Here is a 21,665-nt window from a genome sequence, read left to right as displayed (position 1 = left end):
CTTATGAAAGCAAGATTAAAAAGTAATAGAAGAAAGAGTCAGAGCTAGATGCAGAATGGCAATCAAATTTAAGGAAAGAAGAATTCATTAATTGGAGGACAGAGCCAAGACTTATATACCTTGCAGCTCTGCCCTGAGACTTGCAAAAAATAATAACAAAAGAGGAGAAGAAAATAGAGCCTCAGCTACTTCCGAGGTGGGAGGACAGCTCGCCTTGGGACCCCAGAAGGTTGACCTCCTGGGATCCGTCCTGCTGAGAAGGAACCTCCTCTTGCGTCATGCCGATCTCATTAGGCTCTTGGCTAGGAGCATCCTCTTCCTCCACGTCGGAGTAGTCAGAGTCCAGCTCCCTGACGTACTTGTCCACCAGTGATTGGGGGCCAAGAGTACCATTAGGCCCAGAAGCCCACTTCTCAGAGTATTTCTTCTTGAGATCGCTGAGATCGATCTGAAGGTGAGGCATGTCGGCAGCAATGCCCTTCATCAGGAACTTGAAGCCGGCATCGCTGAGTCCTTGGCAAACCCATTGAAGTCTGGGTGTTGCCTGAACGACTCTTCCAGCAGAGTTCCATTGGTAAGACGCTCCTTCAGGTCTTTCAGCTCGGCCGTAAGTCGCCCAATTGAGGCATCCTTCTCCTCAAGGACTTGAGAGAGATCGTCCTTTTTCTTCAGGAGTTGGAATTTCCCCTTCTCCAGCCCCTTGGTGATGGCATGGGCTGCTCGGAAGTGAGCCTTGTGTTTCTCACCCTCCTTCTTCAAGAGATCGGCCTTGGCATCCACCTCGGCCCTTCGTATGCCCACCTCGCCTTGGGCCTTTAACAGCTCGCCCTTCAGCGTGGTGGCAGCCTCTAAGGCAGCAGAGGAGTTCTCCCTCTCCTTTGCTGCCAAAGCCTCCCTTCCATCCAGTTCGGCCTTGACCATAATAGCTGAATGAATGGAAGCGATAAACGCCTGCGCAAGTCAAGAAACACAATGGTTAGATCAAGTTGTAAATTGAGTAAAAATAATAATAATAAGGGTAGATCCAAAGCAAATCTTACCTCGGCAGCGTTGTCAATGGTCCTCTGCAGTACGGACCCAGGGTCACTAACGAACTTGGCTGCTCTCCTCAGGCAGCGGTCTAAGCATGTGGCCGAGATGCGGGATACCTAGTCTTTCACCCCAGAACTTGACGGTTCCATCCTAAACCGTATCCGCACATCAGATGTTCCCCCCATCCGAGCTGCAGGGTCATCCACCAAGTCAGTATGGCTCGTAGGCAGAGTCCCACGAGCCCCAGCCTCCGAGGAGGAGGAAGTCTTCTTCTTCTTTCTTCTTCTCCTCAAAGGAGACTCTCCCTCACCTCGTTCAGGGGGGATACGTTAAGCGCCTCGGACTCCTCCCTTGGACGCTTCTCTTCAGATCGACCCCCAGACAAGTCTAGTTCGATCACAGGGGTGGGGACTGCAGAAGATGGCCCAGAGTTACCCTGAGCCTCAGTCCGTGGCACCGTAGGCGTCACCGGTTCAGTGTCCACCACGGTCTTCAGGGCGTGAGCACGACCCTTGGACTTGCGCTTCACACTTCTAGTGAATCCGCACACCATTACTGCAAAATAAACAAGCATAAAGTTAGAGATCAAAGGAAAGATAAAATTGAAGCCGAGTCGAGCACGACTTACCGAGTTCAGAATTCGGCCTTGAAGCTTCGATTGGTCGAACCAGAGGGTTGTAGTCAAGAAGCCCCGACTCCAAGAGAAGCTTGTCGGTAACCAAGGTTCCGATCTTCCTGCCCTTGGGGAAGTTGTCCTTGTAGTACTTGAGAGTGTCGAAGGAGGCTTGAGCGAGCTCCGGAATCGGCTTAATCGATACTGCACAAAACAAACAAAAGTTCGAGTTAGAAGTGAAAATCAAGAAATTAAAAGGAAAGAAAACAAGAAAGACTCCATACCTAAGTTCCCAAACCTAGTGGGAACATCAAAAAAGGCACGACCAGACTCGTCCTTTGCCAGCCACTCTCCCGAGGCAAAGAACCACTTTCCTATCCATCCCTTGATGGAGGTCGGCCCCTTGACTATGCCACCTGCGCCTTTCCTTGCGCACATGTAGTACCGACCAGGCTTCTTAGCTATCCTTTTGGCTTCGAAGCATCCAAGCAGTTGCTCGACACTTAATAGCTCGGCCTCGTCCACATCCCGAGCTCGCAACCAAAAAAGGATGGCTGAGGCAAAAATGACACCCCACCCATTGGGGGCCACTTGTGCCGGCGTCAAACCAGTTCGGTTGAGAAACTCTTGAGCAAAAGGGTGGAGAGGAAGTCTGAGGCCGTACTCAAACATTTTCAAGTAAAGAGTGACCCATCCCTCTGGAGGATTGTCAGCTCTTTCCCCTTCCTCCGGAACTCTAAGGAGGATGTCATTCGGAATTTTAAACCCCCTACGAAGGGGTCCGAGATAGTGCTCGGGCATTCTAGAAGGGTACTCTAGATCCTGGCTCGAGGTGGAGGTATCACTATCCTCTCCATCATCTGAGAACCTAAAGTTCTCTATTTCTTCCAGCTCGGACTCTAACCTACGAGCTAAGACCTCCCTAGAATCACTTGGTTTGGGGGTGAGCTACTTATGGTTCGACCTACGCTACCCAGGCTATCACTACTGAAGGGGGAAGACAGGAACACCACCATATTCGAAAAGTAAAAGTGCAAATGACTGACCTACAAAAGGTTCGAGCTGGTTTCAGATCGAACTCCAGAAATTCAGGAAACGTAGGGTTTGACCTGAAGTTTCGGGACTATTTATAGCTGATCGGAAAAACCTCTGCGCCGTACACGTGTAATCAACGAGCGGCTAGGATCTTCTCGAGCTACGCAACGGCGAAACACTTGAGTGCTCCGACAACCTGGCAGGTCGAAACGTCTTCCGCAACGGTCATATTCCCTCTACAAATGAAAAGTCGCCACGTGTCCAAAATAGATTCGAATAAACTTCTCTGTTAGGTCGAGGTCGAACCTGACAGAGAGGGGGCCAATGTTTGGGAGTAAATGTACCCGAGACACGTGGAGGACCCTTATTACTGTTTGAAGAAACCAAATAAAATGGATTGCTTAGGTCCACCTCGGCCCCGCCGAGGTGGTCGGGTTTGCCCGTTATAAAAGACTAAGTATGGGCACCAAGGTTCGACCTGATTGGGGTCCGATTTGCTCGGAACCCGACAGGTCTGATATGAGAAAAGACACATAACCGCCGGTCGTGTGTACTGTCGAATCCATCACCTATAAATAGAGGACTTCATTTCACGCTCAGGTATCGAATCTCACCTCGAACTAAATAAGGAGTCTGATCTATACTGACTTGAGCGTCGGAGTGCTTACCCTCTTGTGCAGGTCCACTCTAGTGTTCAGATCGGAACCGAGGACCGGGTTCGAGCTCGATTCGTGAAGAACCGTTGTGCAAATTCCTGCATAAACAAGTTCGAACCTCACCCTCACATGTTGTATAAAAACAAAATAAAGCAGCATAGATAGTGATTAAAATAAGCTTAAAACCAATAAAATATTTGGAAATTGGAGTTAAAACACAACATTGAAGAAAAATAATAGTTGTTTATAAAAGCTACCGAATACGAACTTTTTCTACCGCAAGTTGTTTAAAAGTAAAAAATAAAAGATTCTAGAATGGTTGACCATAACAAAAGAAAGAGTATTTAAACCGAAATGATTCTCACTCCAATCCATCATCCATGTGATATAAAGAAAAATAATAATAAAAAACAAGTTTCGTTCAGGCAGGATCATGGTGGAATCAGCGCCATTAATTTTGAGTGTAGGAAGAAGAAGAAGCTTTGACCCTTTCTTCTGCAGTTCTCCGGTACAGAACAAATTTCACTCACCATCACCAACGGATCTTCAGATCGCCGATTCCCATGGTGTTCGCTTTGGGAGCTTTTTCCCCCATCATCTGTGCCAGCCGCATTCCCGCCGCCGCCACCGCCACAAATCCCAGCTCCACCTCCCACTTCTTTGAAGCCACCTTCGTCCGTCGTGCCGTCGAGATTTCCGACAAGTCCGCCGGATTCACCGCTCCCCATCCCAACTATGGCTGCATCATTACCACATCATCGGGCGCGGTCGCCGGCGAGGGTTTCCTCTACGGTCAGGGCACCAAACCCGCCGAGCTCCAAGCCGTCGAGGCCGCCGGTGAGCTGTGCCGTGGAGCTACCGCGTTTCTTAATTTGGAGTCCAGTGACTGCCCCAGCGACAACACTGCGGTGGCTGCTTTAGTCCAGGTTCTAACGCAGCTTCGGTTGTTTGTTTCAACTGATGAATTCATGCTTCGTTTTTGTTCTTTGGTGTTTGATTAGAGCTCCTGGAAATTGAGAGAGGGATGATTAGTTTGGAATTGAATTGGTAGAAATTGTATCTTCAAGGAACTGATATATTTTGAACTCTCACTTTAGTTTTCTGGAGTAAGCAAGTAATAATGTTTGAGGATATGAATGAAGGGTTAAATATATTTTAACCTATCATCTTTAAGTTTTTGATATTAATGGTAGTCTAGAGAACAGGAGGTTGTGTGCTTGAACCTCTGTAGTGTCTTTTTCTTGCCAAATTAATATTGATAATTACTTGTTTCATGCCTATAAGTGTAGAGGAGCGTTAAAAATATGAATACATGGTGAAGTATGCCCTGTTGTGTAAACGTGGTTTGAAACAAGTAATGGTTAATCTTGTTAAATCAAATGAAGGGTTTCCTTTATTTTAGAAGGTGCTGCTTTTGTTTCTCTTTCTTTCGAAAGTCTTTTCATTTACTCTTGTTTTATTGTTATTATTTTTTCAAATTGGTGATTGAGACTGCACAATTAGGCAGGGATTGAAAGGGTAGTTGTTGGAATGCGGCATCCTTTGCAACACCTAAGAGGAAATGCTGTGAGGGCTTTAAGAAGTCATGGAGTTCTCGTTGATGTTCTTGGAGAGGACCTAAAGAGCAGAGCCGTTGAGGTAATTAATTGGAATAGTTGAATCACGACTGTTCTCTGCCTCACTTTATTACGTGTTGAATTGATGCCATTCAGTCTATTTCCTATTCTGGTTTTCCATAATGTTTGCTAATTGCTTAGATACAGGTTACTTATATGAATTGTTGATTTGTGCTATAGGAAGCTCGAAAAGCATGCCTCCTCGTTAACGCTCCATTGATCTGTAAAGCTGCATCACGAGTGCCTTTCTCTGTACTTAAATATGCCATGACCCTTGATGGTTAGTATTGTAGTATCATTTCCCTTCTGATTTCAAGAGGATGACTTATCCTCTCGATTATGTTCATTGTCTTTTTTTCACTGAACTTTTTTCCCTCCTGGTAAAATGTAGCCTTCTGGTTTAATTACTAATTGTAATTCTATATATATGAAGGTCAGAATAGTTCATTGAAGTGATTTTATTTTAATTATCAGGGAAAATTGCTGCAAGTAGTGGTCATGCAGCATGGGTTAGTAGCGTTACTTCTAGGCACCGGGTTTTTGAGTTACGAGGAAGAAGTGATGCTGTTATAGTAGGAGGCAATACAGTACGCAGGGATGGTGAGTTTCACCATTTTCTATTACTGCTCACCATTTTTCTATTACTGTCTTGTTGTTGATTGGCACGAGTTGTTAATAGTGCTTCAGTAATTTCCCCAAATGTTGTCCTCTATATTAGATCCCAGACTGACAGCAAGACATGGTGGTGGGCACATTCCTCTCCGTGTTGTGATGTCAAGGACACTTGATCTTCCTGAAGTAGCAAATGTTTGGGACACAAGAGGCATGGCAACAATGGTTGTAACACAAAGGGGTGCTAAAAGGAGTTTCCAGAAACTGCTTGCATCAAAAGGAGTTGAAGTAGTGGAGTTTGATAATCTAAACCCTCGAGATGTAATGGAATATTTTCATGATCGTGGATTTCTTTCAATTTTGTGGGAGTGTGGAGGGACCCTTGCAGCTTCAGCCATTGCATGTGGAGTAATACACGAGGTTCTGATATTTTTTCTTTTGATCTATATGGTTAAGTCCCTGATGTATACTTCTTAGCTATAACAAAGTTATATGAGATGAAATTTTCTTCCTTTTAGGTGAATTCTGGCGTAAGGAAAATATTGTCCTGTATATAATACAACTCGAGCATGTATGTTTTATTTGGGTATGTGTTTGTGTCTGACATATTGCTGATGCCTGGCACTAACACAAGAATATGATAATTTCGTAAAATCAGGCTTAACAAAGAAGACTCCTGACCAAGTGGCCACTTCTTTCTCTCTTCCCTTTCATATGGATGAATTTCACTAGGAATTTCAAGCAAGTTTTAGAATTTGTCTGACTCCGCATCTTTCATATGCCTTATAGATCTTCTAGGACTAGTTTCGATTCTGTGATGTCCTTTTCTTGGATAGGCAATCATAAGTTGAGTAGGGTTAGGGGGTAGCCCACCCATCTTTCCAAAATAAATATCTTTGCCCATTGCCAACTCTACAAAGAGAAACTGTTCAAGCAGCATTTTCTGCCTCTCAAATGTATTATTGTAATATCTAATGCTAACGTTTAAATCGAATCACATTCCCAAAGAAAAAATATTAGATGGGTCTCTAATTCTAAGAGTAAGTAACTCCAAATGCATGAACTGTCCTTCAAGTAAAACTAACTAGTATAATGGGGTACAATAAAATATTATAATTCTGTCAGCAGAAGTGAAACTCAATTTATGGCTCATTAGTATAAACTGTATGTTATTCACTACATTTTTACCCTCAAATATGACATTCACTTGTTCTATTAGTACATTAATGTACTCTCATCACCACCCATTTAGACTATCAGTACTAATGCTGCAGATATTGTTCAATTCAGGTTTTTGCATTTGTTGCTCCTAAGATTATTGGGGGGAGGAATGCGCCTTCTCCTGTTGGTGAACTTGGGATGGTTGAGATGTCTCAAGCTTTGGAACTAATTGATGTTCAATATGAGAAGGTTAATTTTAATTTATTGTGTTCCCAACATTTAGAAGTTATTGTTCATAATGTGGAATAATACTCCTCTTACCTCCACTTCATCTATTTATTTGTTTATTTTTAATATTCATTTCCCACGTCAGTCTTCTATGATATGGGCAAAATATCTCCTTTTTCTTTCCTTTTGTGTGTGTGTGTGTGTGTATGTTGGGGGGCGGGGGTGTGGAGTTTGGTCCTCCATACTTTAAGAAACATAGAAACTCCAGTAAGGTTCCCGTGATTGTATACTTTAGAAATAGCAATTGTTGAACACAAATTAGTGTTGAATCTTTTATATATTTGTTTTTCTTTTTGAAGTTTAAATTAACATATTTAAAACACCAATATTGAAGAGAAAATAATGAAATTTGGATGAGAAATACGTGATTCACTTTGCATTGGTTATTTGGACATTCTATTTTAAGCTTCTTTTCTATAAGTCATTTATACATCTAAGTTTGCTTAATTGGTTTTGAATTTATTTAAAAACTTTAGTTTCAACTTTCAAGACTTGCAACATTAGATATATGTAATTGTTAAGAGTGTACTTACTACACATAGAAATCCCTCCTCCCTCAATTTTGCTTGAAATTGATTTTCCTGGAGAGTTGGTGTTTTGTCCCCTCCACATGGCACATACATCCATGTATATTGCTTCATTTCATCTACAAGAATATATGGATTTCATTCTGACTGGGATCAGACTATGGCTTACAGGTTGGAAAGGACATGTTAATTAGTGGATTTCTTCAACCGATATCAGATGTTGCTCCAGTCATCCCATCATGTGATGAAACCTTTGCAATTGACCCGACAGTTACTCCCTATGAGTCAAATATTATATTCTTTTACAAAACATGGGATCCTTATGGCGCTTTTTCAAACTTTTCACGTCACCCAATTCATCTCGCAGATGAAAATGGTAATGACTGCACTTGGTTGACTGTAGAGCATTATTATCAGGTACTCATCCTTGCTTGAATTGTCTTCTCACTTTTAATATGCAGAATAGTGCTTAACCTTGCTTGAATATACAGGCTCACAAATTTGTGGGTGTTGATGATCCAGTAGCTCAGGATTGTGTGGAAAAGATCAAATCAGCAAGAAGTCCAGAGGAAGCAGCAAGGATAGGAAGGTCAATGCAGAAGCAGCACCCTAAAATGGTACTCCTCATACTAGATTTGATTTTAGTCAGTTTATTTTGTATGAAACTCATAGATTAAAATATGTTTTTGGAATGTTGGTGCTCTGTGCTTTTGCTCCTAGTTGGATGATATACTCATGAAGTGATAAGCTGGATTTTACCTCAGCCCATACATATCTATATAGGCAGTAATATTTGTATTATATCAATGGACACACTATACTTTAGGGATTTATCATTTTTGAGAAGAATATTGGGGCACGGTGAGACAATGAAGCGAAGCATAGCTGGTTAAGATATCGGTCTAGATACTGTAGTACAAAATGCTAAGTTTGACAGCTTCGTGGGGCTATTTTTTGATTAGTTAGATACTTGTAGAATATCTTTTATTATATTGAACTATTTCCCAAGAAGAATTATGAAGATATCTTCACTTGTTCACTGGTTGCCCCTCTGGGTTGTCTTGGTGTGTTCTTGAGACATCTTTTATTTCCTTCATGGGCTATTCTGTGTGGGTTCAGTTGGGTGTTAGAGCCGAAGTGTTGTGGTAAGATGCTTGTAGAGCTCTTTGCTAGAATAGTTCATTGGATAGGAATTAAGGACATCTTTCCAGACTTGGAAAACTTTGTTTAATACCAATGTAGTAAAAAGAAAAGAGAGAAGTAAATTTTCTCCTTCACCCAGAAAAGGGTTGAAGATTATGTAGTTAGCAAAAATATTAGTTCTTCTCAAGAAAGATGAGGTTGCTCATCTTTTGTAAAGCTTTTACCTAGTATTTGGTGGTAGTTTTGAGCCTGTTCGGTAATGTTTATGTTTTTTGTTTCTTGTCTTTCATCTCATGTTGTTTCTCGTTTTTTCTTTTTCAATAAAGAAAAACAGAACGGTCTTTGGTAACTGTTTTTTGTTTCGTGTTTTTTTTTTATATTGAAAAAAAAGTAAAAACATATTTGATAACCGTTTCTTGTTTATTGTTCTGTATAGTTTTTAATTAAAATAGTAAAAATTTTATATGAAAATTAGATTTTAAAATTAATTATTAAAAATTTTTATGTTTTATTTATTTTTTTAAATAGTTATTATGCATTTTTTTAAGTAGAGGATGATAAATAATGCTTTTATTTATGTTTTGAAAAAAATTGTAAATGGAAATAAGAATTAAGAAATTTGATTATGTTGTACCTTTCTTAGAAATGAGAAACGAGAAATATGAATCGTTACTAAATTTTTATGTTTCTCAAAAACTTGAAATGAAAAATAGAAAAGAGAACGTTATCAAACTGTCCCATAATTTTCAACCATCAAATATAATAAGAACAATTGAAAATCCTGAAGGAAAAAGAAAAGAGCTATATGTTAGCACATCAAAACACATTAGCTTGAACTAGTAAGAGCTTGTGCACATGATAATACTTGGGATTTGTCAATTTTCCTTGCAGATAAGATCTGATTGGCGAACTGCGAAACTCAATGTTATGTACCGAGCATTGAAATGCAAATTTTCAAGTTACCCTCACTTGAAATCAATGCTGCTATCAACTGCTGGATCTGTCCTCGTCGAAGCATCACCACATGATCTCTTTTGGGGCGGAGGCCGAGATGGAGAAGGTCTTAACTACCTCGGAAGACTTCTCATGCAGTTGAGAGCCGAGTTCCTTGGTCAGTCTTCGACACCAAACAGGAGCAGCACGGAGTTCAATTAACATAGAGAACAAGAAAGAAGATCAACAATCACAGGATTAAAGGTATTATATAGTTCAGAATTCAATGAGCAATTTCCTCATTCTGACCCCAAAATACAGTCTGATTATCTGTAGGCAGCTAATACTGCCTATTGTAATTTACATCTTTTCAAATAATGAAATAAAAAGAGGAAAATGCTCTGTCGCAGATTTTAAATACTGGGCAGCCTCTTGTTTTATTACAAACTTGTATGTTGGAACTTTTGAGCTGTTTTTATTTTCCCTTTTTTTGAGGTGAGGACATTGTTAATGACTGAATATTTTCGTATTTATTCTATTTTGAGATTTACTCTATTTTGATTCTTGAACTTTTAAAAATTTTCATTTCATCCTTGACTATAGAAAGATGACTATTTTGATTGATGCAGTGCTTCTGCTATCAACTGCAACTATATCCAATATCGAGATATCGATTTAACTATTTTATGTAGCGTCTGGATATGCTCGTACCAACTTGACTAATATATATGTTCAAAATCATACCATCTGTTTAAACAGTTGATGGGGGATTAACGAATGATCTTTGTTTAGAAGTTGTGAACTAAAATGGAATTTAAACTATCATTTTTAGTAGTCTGTTTAAGACTTAATGGTCAAGTTGGAAGCCATTACATTGTACCAACTCCTTTGGAAATGGAATAGGTAGAATGGGTAGTAAATGGAAGTTAAAGTTGTCAATGTAAGCCTAGGTCAATTGGTTAAAGATATTTAGTTGAACCAAAAATGAAAAAAATTCGACCTGTTTGGTAACGTTATCGTTTCTTGTTTTTGTTTTTTCATTTTTAATAAAAAAAATAGAATTGTATATTCCAACACCATGAATTCAAGAATGATCAAATAATATTTATATTTATTATATTGTAACAGATTAGAAATGGAAACAAGATTGTTTCCAAAATTTCTATATGAGAATGTTTTCAAAACATGGGAAACAAAAACATATTTAATTACAAAATGCTTAGTGTTTTAATAAAATTTGGAAACAATAACAAGAAATAGAAATGTTACCAAACAGATCTTAAGTGATCCCTTTGTTATGCCAGCTAAGCTTATATTGGTACAAATGTCGTCGTGGCAACCTTTTGGAGAACTTGGTTTGAGGGAAATCAGAGAGCATTCAGAAAAAAATCTAGTAATATTGATACGTTTTGGAACTCAATCAAACTCTTTGCATCCATTAGTGTTCCATTTTTCTAAACCTTTTTGCACGATCTTGTTCATATTATGACCAATTGAGAATCCTTTTTGTAACTATTTTAGCTTGTCGGGATATCTCATCTTTCCTTTTTTGTATGATCTTACTCATCAACATATTCTTTGTTTCTTTTCGAAAAAAAGGACTTAAAGGTTGACGTGTTTCGTTGATAATATGAAATATATATAAAAGTTGTTTCTAATTACATTAACAATCAAATCGTATGTAAAGGCAAATTGTGGTTAGTTTTGAAAATGACATTTTAGTTTACGAGATTTAGAAAATAGTTCTAAATAATTCCTGAGTCAAGTTGACTTGGTCTCTCGTCTCTCATCTCTCTCCTTTCTCATATCCTCCCCATTCTTCTTCTGTTGCTCGCACTCAAAATTCTCACTCGTTTTGAAACGAATAAGCTGGAAAGCAGAAAGGAATAATGTTATATAGGTTAAATAACAAATTTAGTTCCGAACTGTCAAGTTTGTGTAAGTCCCTAAACTTTAAAGAGTATTTAATAGTCTCCAAACTTTTATTTTTGTATCTAATAAGCCCATGAACTTTAAATGTGTCAAATAGATTCCTAAACCTTTAATTTTGTATTTAATAGTCCTTCACCATTGGATATTTTTTAAATCCACATACCTATTAGATATAAAATTAAAAATTCATGATTCAATTAGAAATATAGATACAAAATTCAATTTTATGTCTAATAGATTTGCTAATTTTTTAAAATGTTGATTATGTCATTGGTCTATTAAAATTTTAGAAACCTATTAGAAATTTTAAAAGTTCATAGACTTATTAGACGCCAACTTGAAAGTTGTATTAACTTGTAATTTAATTTATCTAAAAGTTTAAATTTAATTTTCGTCCCCAGACTTTCGAGATTATTTCATTTTAGTCTCTAAACTTTCAAAATATCTTTTTTAGTTCCTAAAAGTTGTAGGTTTATTCCATTTTAGTACATATATTTTCAAAATATAGATTTTAGACCTTGAATTTAAAAAAAAATAATTATTTCAGTTCTTGTACTCTCCCATCAGTCGCTTAACACATAGGTAGCATGGTTTCAAATGTGTATTAATGTGTTGAGGTAGGATTTATTAAATAAAAAAAATCAATTTTGAATTCGAAATAGGGGCTCCCCTTTCCCTAAATCTCTCCACTCTCTCTCACTGTGTGTGTGAGTAATATCGTGTGTGGAGTTTTCTCGAGAAAACAGAGAGAGTGAGAGTTCTGTAAAAACACACACAGAGAAAGAACCTAGATTGGATTGTCTCAAAATTCTTCACCACTTGAAGAATTCGGACGGTGAATCGTGAGATTTTTCCATTCGTGATTGATCTCCGACCGTGACTTGGTTTTCGTGGATTCTGCTGCGACACTACAAGAGGTTAGTATCCTATACCCACGAAAAACCAACATTGGTATCAGAGCCAGGTTCTTCATAAAACTGGACTTCTCTGTCATACATTTTTAGAAAGTACGTTTGAAGAGCGTTCCAACGGTATATGGTATGAATTTTTTCGATAAGTATTGAATAAGTTATGAATTTTTGAAGTTTCATGATGAACTTGCATATTCTGAAATTTAGTGCTACTGTTTGTGGCGCCCCCACAAATAAAATTATAAAGGGAAGTTTGTCCCCTACCACCTTTGCAAATCACCTAATTATTACATGTTATTATGTTTTATTGCTTAGAAACGATCTGTTTTTATTTTGTTTCCTTAGTGATTTTGTCCTAATTTTTGGTGTGTCACAATCACCTTCGTGATTTATTTTTCTGTATTTGTTACAGAAAATATGGCAAGGATGATAAAGACACCAAAGGTCCCTAGGACAAAAGTTAGGAGGGCTGTAGTGAATAAGAGGGTCATGAATTAGATTTAATATACTTAGTCCAGTATATAATCCAAGTTAATAATCAGCTTCAAATGATTATTTGGGAAGGAGGTTCACTGCTAGATGATCAAAGACTGAGTGTCTTAAGATCACTCTTACCTCTCGAGTGCCTTAAGACCTTCTTAGATAATGTCTGGAGTCGATACAGTGGAGATGACCTTTACAAGATAGTGACTACAGCTTTTGTCCATGAGCTCGGTATATGAGCTGCTTTGGAAAGGCATAAGGCCTTTGTCTATGGAGAAAGAATCTGTCTCAACCAAAACAAACGTGGAGTGGTTGTTTGCAACCACAAAATTCCAATAGTTCTTTATGAAATTTTAAAAAAATTCATTTCCTGTTTGTCGAATGCAATTGTAAATGTTTTCATGTACATGTTTATGTATGTATTGTTGCTGATATATATACTAAATGAAAATTGTGCCAGCCTTCAGGGTTTAATTTTACTATGGGCTATGAATGATGATTGTGTTTCATTATTATCGTACACTTTTTGGTAAAGTATTTGTTTATTTTACAATGTGATAAGTTTGTCTATAATTATTTGGTTCAAACATTGACGATGATTTGGAAACTTAGTGAAATTTCGACTCGGTGTTGAACAAAATAATTATGATGAAATTTATTTGAAATTTGAAAAATATTAAGGGGTAGTGTGTTATGCATGTGAATTGATATATATGCTAATATGACATGTAGACTCTAAAATATGACATCTGCTTCAAAAAAATATAATTGCTGAATTGAACAAAGGAGAGAAGCTTAATAGGGATAAATATGAGATTTGAGCCATGAAAATCTAATATGTACTGGAAGAGCAAGAGGCTCTAGAAGTGTTAAGAAATGTGTTGCCTGAGCCTGAAGAAGGCAATAATGCTCAACATAGGAGGGACAAAGAGGCTTATGAAGCCTGGAAGAAGAAAACCTCACTTGCTCGCATAACTTTCTTGAGCAGAATAGCAACGATGTCAGCATAACAACACATAAGAGAGATGTCTAATATGGTTAGTGAGCTGAAAGAAGTTGGTCATGTCCTGACTGATGAACAACAAGTTCAAGCTGTTATTCAATCTCTTCCCCAAAATTGGAAACACATGAAGGTGCATCTTACCCATAATGAGAGAATTTTAACTCTTACTGATGTTTCACGTCGTCTTGAACTGGAAGAAGACCGTATAGAGGCAACAAGGCCTTACAACGCAGCCTATGTGGCTGGTCGTGGTTCACATGGGAACAAAGGGCACAAACGTAAACATCAGGAAGGTTTTAAAGGGAAAGGAGATCACAAGAATAAGAAACCCAAGCAATATCAGAATGACAAGGATAAGGAGAAGCGTTCCATGGTTCGTCCTAAAAACAAGAAAGCAAATATCAAGTGCTACAATTGTCACCAAAATGGTCATTGCTCGTGAGTGTACTGAACCCAAGAAGGTACAAACTTTCAAAATGTTTAAGATTTGTTCTTTTACTTCTGAAAGTTGTGTTTCTAGCTTTGTCTTATTGACTGACTCTCATCCTTTGTGGACTGTAGACTCAAGAGTAACCGACCACGTAGCTAAAGATCGTGGGGTGTATGTGGAATTTCGTCGAATTTCATCAGGAGCTAAGTGGTTGTATGTAGGAAACAATGCCCGTGTGCCTGTAAAGGGCATTGGTTCCTACAAGTTGCACATGCGAAATGGACGCACTCTACTTCTGCATGATGTGTTGTATGCACCTGATATTCGGCGAAATTTGCTTTCTGTTACTGTCCTTCTCAAACTTGGTTACACTTTTACTTTGGCTGGAGACTTATTAACTCTGTCTTTGAACAACATACATTATGGTTATGATTTTCTTTTTAATGGTTTTATTGTACTAGATGTTGTTGAAACGATATCTTACAATTCTGCAAGTTTTTTCCTTATAACGTCATCTGTTGATGCTAATGTTGAAATGACTATGTGGCATGCTAGATTAGGTCATATAGGTCAACATAGAATGACTAGACTGGCTAGGGAAGGTTTATTAGGTCAATTTAACAAAATAGAATTACCTTTATGTGAAAGCTGTCTAGCGGGAAAAATGGCAAGAAAACCATTTGGTAAGGGAACTAAGGCTGAAACTCCATTGCAATTAATTCATTCTGATATTTGTGGACATATGAGTATAAAAGCTCGATATGGCAGTGAATATTTTATCACTTTTATAGATGATTTTACACGTTATGGTCAAGTTTATTTGATTTACCACAAGTCTGAAGCATTAGAATGTTTTAGAAAATTTTTAAACTTGGTGGAAAATCACTTAGATAAAAAGGTTAAGGTCTTAAGAATTGATCGACGACGTGAATATCTGTCTAATTAGTTTAGACAGCTATGTAACGAAAAAAGTATAGTAAGGCAGCTAACTACTCCTCGAACACCACAACAGAATGGAGTAGTTGAAAGAAGAAATAGAATTCTTCTTGAAATGGTTCGGTCAATGATGGCTCAAGCGAAATTGTCAATCACTTTTTGGGGTGATGCTCTATTAACCGCTGCTTATATCCTTAATCATGTGCCTTCCAAATCTGTTGCTTCCACACCCTATGAGTTATGGACTGGTAGAAAACCCGACCTTAGTGGTTTAAGGCCATGGGGTTGTGCTGCTTATGTACATGAGTCATCACATCCACATGGGAAATTAGGTCCAAGAGGTAAAAAGAGTATATTTATAAGATACTCGGAACACTCAAAAGGGTATGTATTTATTGGTGAACAAGAAACTGGGAGTATAATTGAATTTGAATCACGAGATGCTACTTTCTTGGAGAATGATTTTCTAAGGAGAGACGAGATCAGTGATGAGATATCCCTATTTGAAAATTATAATCAGAATGATTTGCTTTCATCAAATCCATCGTGGGATAGTCTCAGTACTGTACCAACAGTATCTCATCCAAGTGGGAGATATCTAAATACTACGTGTGATTTGGACGAACCACAAACCACTCGTGACTCAACCGATCAATTGTCAAGTGATTCAATGGAATCAACACGTGAGGCAGCTTATATACTTGGAGTCAAGATTGAAAGAGATCGCTCCAAAAGGATGTTACACAAGGCCAATACATCCAGAAAATTCTTGAAAGATTTAATATGCAAGACTGCAAACTCATTGATACTTCTATCGCAAAAGGTGAAAATTTGAGTCAAAGAATGTGTCCTACGACTCCTGAGGAAATAAAGATCATGAGAAAAGTTCCTTACCAGAGTGCAATTGGAAGCCTCATGTATGCTATGATGTGTACGAGACCAGATATCTGCTTTGCCGTTAGCATGATAAGCAGATACCAGTCAAACCCTGGTCAACCCCATTGGAAAGCTGTTAAGAGAATACTTCGGTATCTCAAAGGCACTATGAATTATTCGTTGTGCTACCAAAGAAACAATTCAGAATTAGAAGGTTACTCGGACGCTGATTGGGGAGGAGATATGGATGAAAGAAAATCCACCTCGGGATATGTCTTCTTACTCAATAATGGAGCAATATCTTGGAGTAGCAAGAAACAAACTTGTATAGCCTTGTCTACAATGGAAGTTGAATTTGTGGCACTTTCAGTGGCAGTACAAGAAGCAGTATGACTTAAGATTTTCTTAAGTCATTTGGGATTTAAAGAAAGCGCGCCTGACTCAGTATTGGTAAACTGTGATGGCAGGCTACTATAGCTTTCACGAAGGATCCCAAATATCACTCTAAGACAAAGCACATAAATATTAAATACAATTTTATTAGAGATATGATTGCACAAAAGGAAGTAAATGTGCAATATATATCAATGAGCAACAATATGGTTGCGGGCCCCTTTACTAAGTCTATTCCTAGAGATATATTTAATAGCCACATTAAATATTTAGGATTGCGAAGACTTTAAGTTTGTATTTCTGAACAAATTGTATTATGTATTTTGAACTATGGAATAAAGTTTTGTACTTTACTATGCATACACACAAAATGTTTAGAACGTTTAATGAGAAGTATGTCGGACAGTAGATTGGCTCTCTCACACGAGCAATCGCTTCTATGACTTGCGTGTCAGTTAGAAATGAGATAATTTTAAGCATTTTCATTGTTGTAGTAATACAATAAAATTTGAGAGCAATTGCTAGCTTAAAATGAGATATCGCCTTGATATGTGATCAAGATGAGATCATAGTATGATCGAAGGTAACAAATCTCATTATTCATCTTAAACTATCTTTGAATGCCAGATGGAAGTCCTGCTATCATTAGTTGATAAATTATTATGGTAGAGTTGAGGACTCAAGTTAGATATTGAGTATATCTGAACTATCATCTGTACAATATTTGGTTGAGACATACGCTCTAACGGCAAAGAGTAAAATACTGTAACATGTGTTTCATACCACGTGTGCACAATTTGACCACCAAGGGTAGCAGAAGTTAATTGATCTCTACTTCTTTGTTGCGTGAGACCTGTGAGATTAAAAAATCTCAACAAGTACCCTTATGACATTTTGTGGCTAAATTTTGGAAGTTCTATTGCAATGTTAGTTTTCTTAGGAAGGTTGCCAATGGTCATGAATGATTCGATCTAATGGGACCTACCTAGAAAGCAGTTGTTTGGGAATGGAAATCTTTTAGGAAAGGGAATATCATTTCGAGTGTCACATTATAGTGTATTCACAGGTCAACCAATTATATTTTTGTAATATAATTGTGAATACACACATATATGAAATTAATATTTCAAAAGAGATTATCAGTTGTGATAAATGTGACTAAATGACTCTAGGACACTTCATACTGACTCTACTCACTTATTCAAGTTACTTTACATACTTAACAGTTGTAAAGTGACTCACTCTCGAAATTAAAGTATGACGGTTACACGACCTGTTTTTTTTTGTATGATTTTTTATGCTGGTGAACTGGAATGTATTTCCTGTTTTTGAGACATTAAAAAATTCCCATAAGAAGATGAGACATAGTTTTTGTGTGGTTCGCACATAATGAAAGTACATTTGTGCGAGTGGGAGATGTAGGATTTATTAAATAAAAAAAAATTCAAATTTGAATTTGAAATACGGGAGCAGTTAAGTCTCCCATAAATCTCTCCAGTCTCTCTCATTGTGTGTGTGAGTAATACCGTGTGTGTAGTTTTGTCCAGAAACAGAGAGAGTGAGAGTTGCTGTAAAAAAACACACGGAGAAAGAACCTAGATTGGATTGTCTCAAAATTCTTCACCACTTGAAGAATTTAGGCGGTGAATTGTGAGATTTTTCCGTTCGTGATTGATCTCCGACCATGACTTGATTTTCGTGGATTCCGCTGCGACGCTACAAGAGTTTAGTATCCTATACCCACGAAAAACCAACAATTGACATAAACATGTATTAGGGCCATTTAAATTGGTTGAGATGAGTATTAGGTGGAAAATAATTAGGAAACATAATAATAGCAAGAACCAACACTTTTTTTTCCTAAGTTCAAAGACTTTAACAAAAACCTCTGGAAAGTTTAGAAACCAAAATGAAAATTTTAAACTTATATTAAAATAAAATATTAGAAAATGTTGGACGCAATTTATCATTTGGTATATGTCAACATTAGAGATCATCACTAAAGCTAGCATAGCTCAACGATAATTGACATATATATCTAATCAAGAATTTGTGAGTTAGATCCCCCACCCTTAGCCATAAGTCGAGCCGATTTACATTCTAACTATAGGCCGACCAGATTATAGACATGCTTTTTCACACGACATCTTGGTCTTAGGTTGTTGAGAGCCCTATCGAAGCTCGCCTCTATAAATAGAGAACCCTGAATTGTGCACTAACTTCAGTATCAGAGTGAAAGAATATTCTCTCCGAGTATTGATTGAATTGTGCACTTACTTCAGTATCGAAGTGTTAACTTTGTTTTGCAGGTCCTTAATGTTTCAGTTACCGAGTTCAAACTTTGTAGATCCGAACTTGATCATTTTTCTAATCAAACATAAAAGTTACAAACTAAAATACTAAACTATATATAAAAATCAAAGACCAAATAAAATAGTATGCATTAGCCAACAGGAACATAATTCAAGCAATTAAAATATTTTTACTTTGGTTGGAATCCGGACCTATTTGTTAAATGATATTCAAGAAAAGAAAATAGTATGTGTTGCTCATATCTTGTTGGACGGAGGTTGACAAATATATATGAGTTAGAATAATAATTAAAAACCAATAATTATGAATTGTATTGGCCAATTAAAAATTTTTAAATGATTGATTTAGGAGATGGGAGAAATAAGAAATTGGTCGTTTTGTATTCAACTATTCATTCACGTGAAGGGACAGAGAGAATGAGTTAAAAGAAACTAATAAAATATTTGAAAAAGATAAATATCTCCACAGTCGAAACAAAAAAAACAGAGAAAAAAAAACAATAATCATAATATTATTTAAGCTAGGTTCAAATGGACTTAAAAAGGCAAAAAAATTAATAACATAGTTATTGTTGAATTATATTAGTTAAATTCGATAAAGTTTATATTATATTATTTGAATTATGATTTGGTATTATAGATTTGGTATAAATATAAGTTATTAGATTTGTTAACTAATTCAGTGAAAATCTTTTTTATTATTACATGTGAGTGTTTAATGTTAGCTTACCCATATTTCAACCAACTCAATGGAATTAAGAAATTCATAAGATTTCTAGTAGATCACTGTGAAATTTGAATCCATTTTTTTTAATTAATTAATAGAGTTCAAATCTTGTTAATTCGTTAGTTTTTTAAAACAATATAATAAGTTAGTTATTAATACTAAAACGAGTATAATTCAACCGTAATTGGCATATATCTCAAGAGGTTGTGAGTTCGATCCCCAATTCTAATATTAAAAAAAAGTTAGTTTTTCATTTCAAATATAAACAAAGGTAGAGGCAAAGATTTGAACATTTGACTTAATTCATAGAACATTAATTTTGTCTGCAATGTTGGGAATTTTCTTTTAAATTATTGGTTTGAGATAGATGCTTTAATTAGTTGAGCTACGTGTTCGATTGGTGCAAGAGTAGGAAATTTTAATTTGTGTGATTAGATCAAATATTTTAATAATACTTTTAAAAATAATATTGCTTTATGCTAGCATGTCACATGCCACATCAAGCAGTCTTTTTCCTCCTACCTATTTTAATCCAAAAAATAATAGAAAATTACTAACAAACAAAATTGTAGACTCAAGTTGTCACTGTCGAGAGATTCTTTACGTTATTTTATTTTATTTATTATTATTATTATTATTATTATTATTTGTGTATGCATTTGAATTAAAATGGAAAAAGTTAAAATTACGAGGATGAAAATATTGTGAGTGTAAACAGATTTGTAATAACTTTCAAAAGTTTAAAGAAATATTGTGTAGAAAGTCTACAATTTCTTTGAAATATTTTAGTTTCTCAAGAACAAAAACAAAAGCAATTGTTCATAAACGACAAAACGAAAATTATTGTTTAACGACAAATCTCGTCAGTCATGCAAAAATGGAAATTACTAAATTAAGGAAAGAAAAAAAAAAGATAATCCGCACGAAAAAGAATGGACACAAAAAACAGACCAAATTCTACAAAAATAATAATAAGAAAAGTACCTAATTTCTACTTTATTTATTTATTCATTGTTTTATTTTATCCACAAATTTTTTCACTAAACTATGTTCGAATGAGCAGTGTGTGAATTAACTTTTATTTAAGTATTTATTTTATTTAGGTATTTCTTTTAAACTATGCTTTGGCCAACTTATGTACTGTTGGTAGAGAATTAAATATTGTTATTTTAATTTATATTTTTGGAGGGGTTTTATATCAACGTATGAGATTAATCAATACTTTATATTAATATAACTATGAAGATTAAGATCGATTTTCGATCTTGAAAAAGATTACTGATCTCTTGATCGTTGTTGACATGAAATATTTATTTACTAATTCAAATATGAGCTTAAATTTTATTTGAAGTTTTTGAACTATTCTAAATTTTTAAATGTTTATTTTGATTCTTAGATTTTTAGATTTATTTACTTCCAAGGACCAAAATAGAATAAATTTGGGATGAAAGTTTTTTTATTAATTTAAATGAGTTTAAATCTCTAGTCTCTAATTTTTTTGGACTTTTCTATTTGACCTTTAAATTTTTTTAGTTAATCTAGAATGTATTTTTTTTTAAAGAAAATTATCATTTTCGTTCGTGTTATTATTTTATTTACCATCAATTGTTTAACAAATAGATAATCCGACTTTGAATATGTGTATTGTGGAGCCATATAACAATGATTAAAGAATTGCGTTAGAGAAAAAACAATGATTAAAGACTTCTATTTCACTATCAAGGTATTTAAACTTTTCACCGATTTGTAAACTTCCTCATTGACATTTCTATATTCATAGCATCATTGATATAAATGGTTAATTGATATTTCATTATACCAAAAAATAATAACAAAATTAAAAAAAAAAAAGTCAACAAAAAGACTCATAATTAATATGAACATAACATTATTAATCAAAATTCTTTTTCAAACTCATTTAAAAAGTCCAAAATGTCGATTTAAATACTTCTTATGAATTCTATGATTCTATCTTATTATCCCAATTAATAATTTTATCTTAACAATCTACTCCCAATCAAGTTATCCGTGAAATTAATCGAACTG

General features: G+C 36.1%; 2 protein-coding genes across 2 annotated transcripts; both read left to right on the top strand.

Moving 5' to 3' along the window:
* The first annotated feature begins 3,722 nt into the window (after nt 1-3,722).
* Nucleotides 3,723-10,171, top strand: LOC111018288 (riboflavin biosynthesis protein PYRR, chloroplastic). Its single transcript, XM_022294316.2, has 9 exons — nt 3,723-4,262; nt 4,840-4,974; nt 5,133-5,232; nt 5,427-5,552; nt 5,671-5,984; nt 6,855-6,974; nt 7,712-7,957; nt 8,032-8,157; nt 9,575-10,171. Exons 1-9 carry the CDS (start codon nt 3,900-3,902, stop codon nt 9,836-9,838), a joined length of 1,794 nt encoding a protein of 597 aa, XP_022150008.1. The 5' UTR covers nt 3,723-3,899; the 3' UTR covers nt 9,839-10,171.
* Nucleotides 10,172-16,154: 5,983 nt separating this feature from the next.
* LOC148210695 (secreted RxLR effector protein 161-like) lies at nt 16,155-16,580 on the top strand. The gene has a single exon (XM_088125154.1). It carries the CDS (start codon nt 16,155-16,157, stop codon nt 16,578-16,580), a length of 426 nt encoding a protein of 141 aa, XP_087981280.1.
* The last annotated feature ends 5,085 nt before the right edge of the window (nt 16,581-21,665 follow it).

This window comes from Momordica charantia, assembly GCF_013281855.1.
Source record: "Momordica charantia cultivar OHB3-1 chromosome 6 unlocalized genomic scaffold, Mcharantia_2.0 BLBB01000006.1, whole genome shotgun sequence".
Taxonomy (NCBI): Eukaryota; Viridiplantae; Streptophyta; class Magnoliopsida; order Cucurbitales; family Cucurbitaceae; genus Momordica; species Momordica charantia.
Note: the sequence above shows the minus strand (reverse complement) of the source record. Positions and strands in the feature narration are given on the sequence as shown.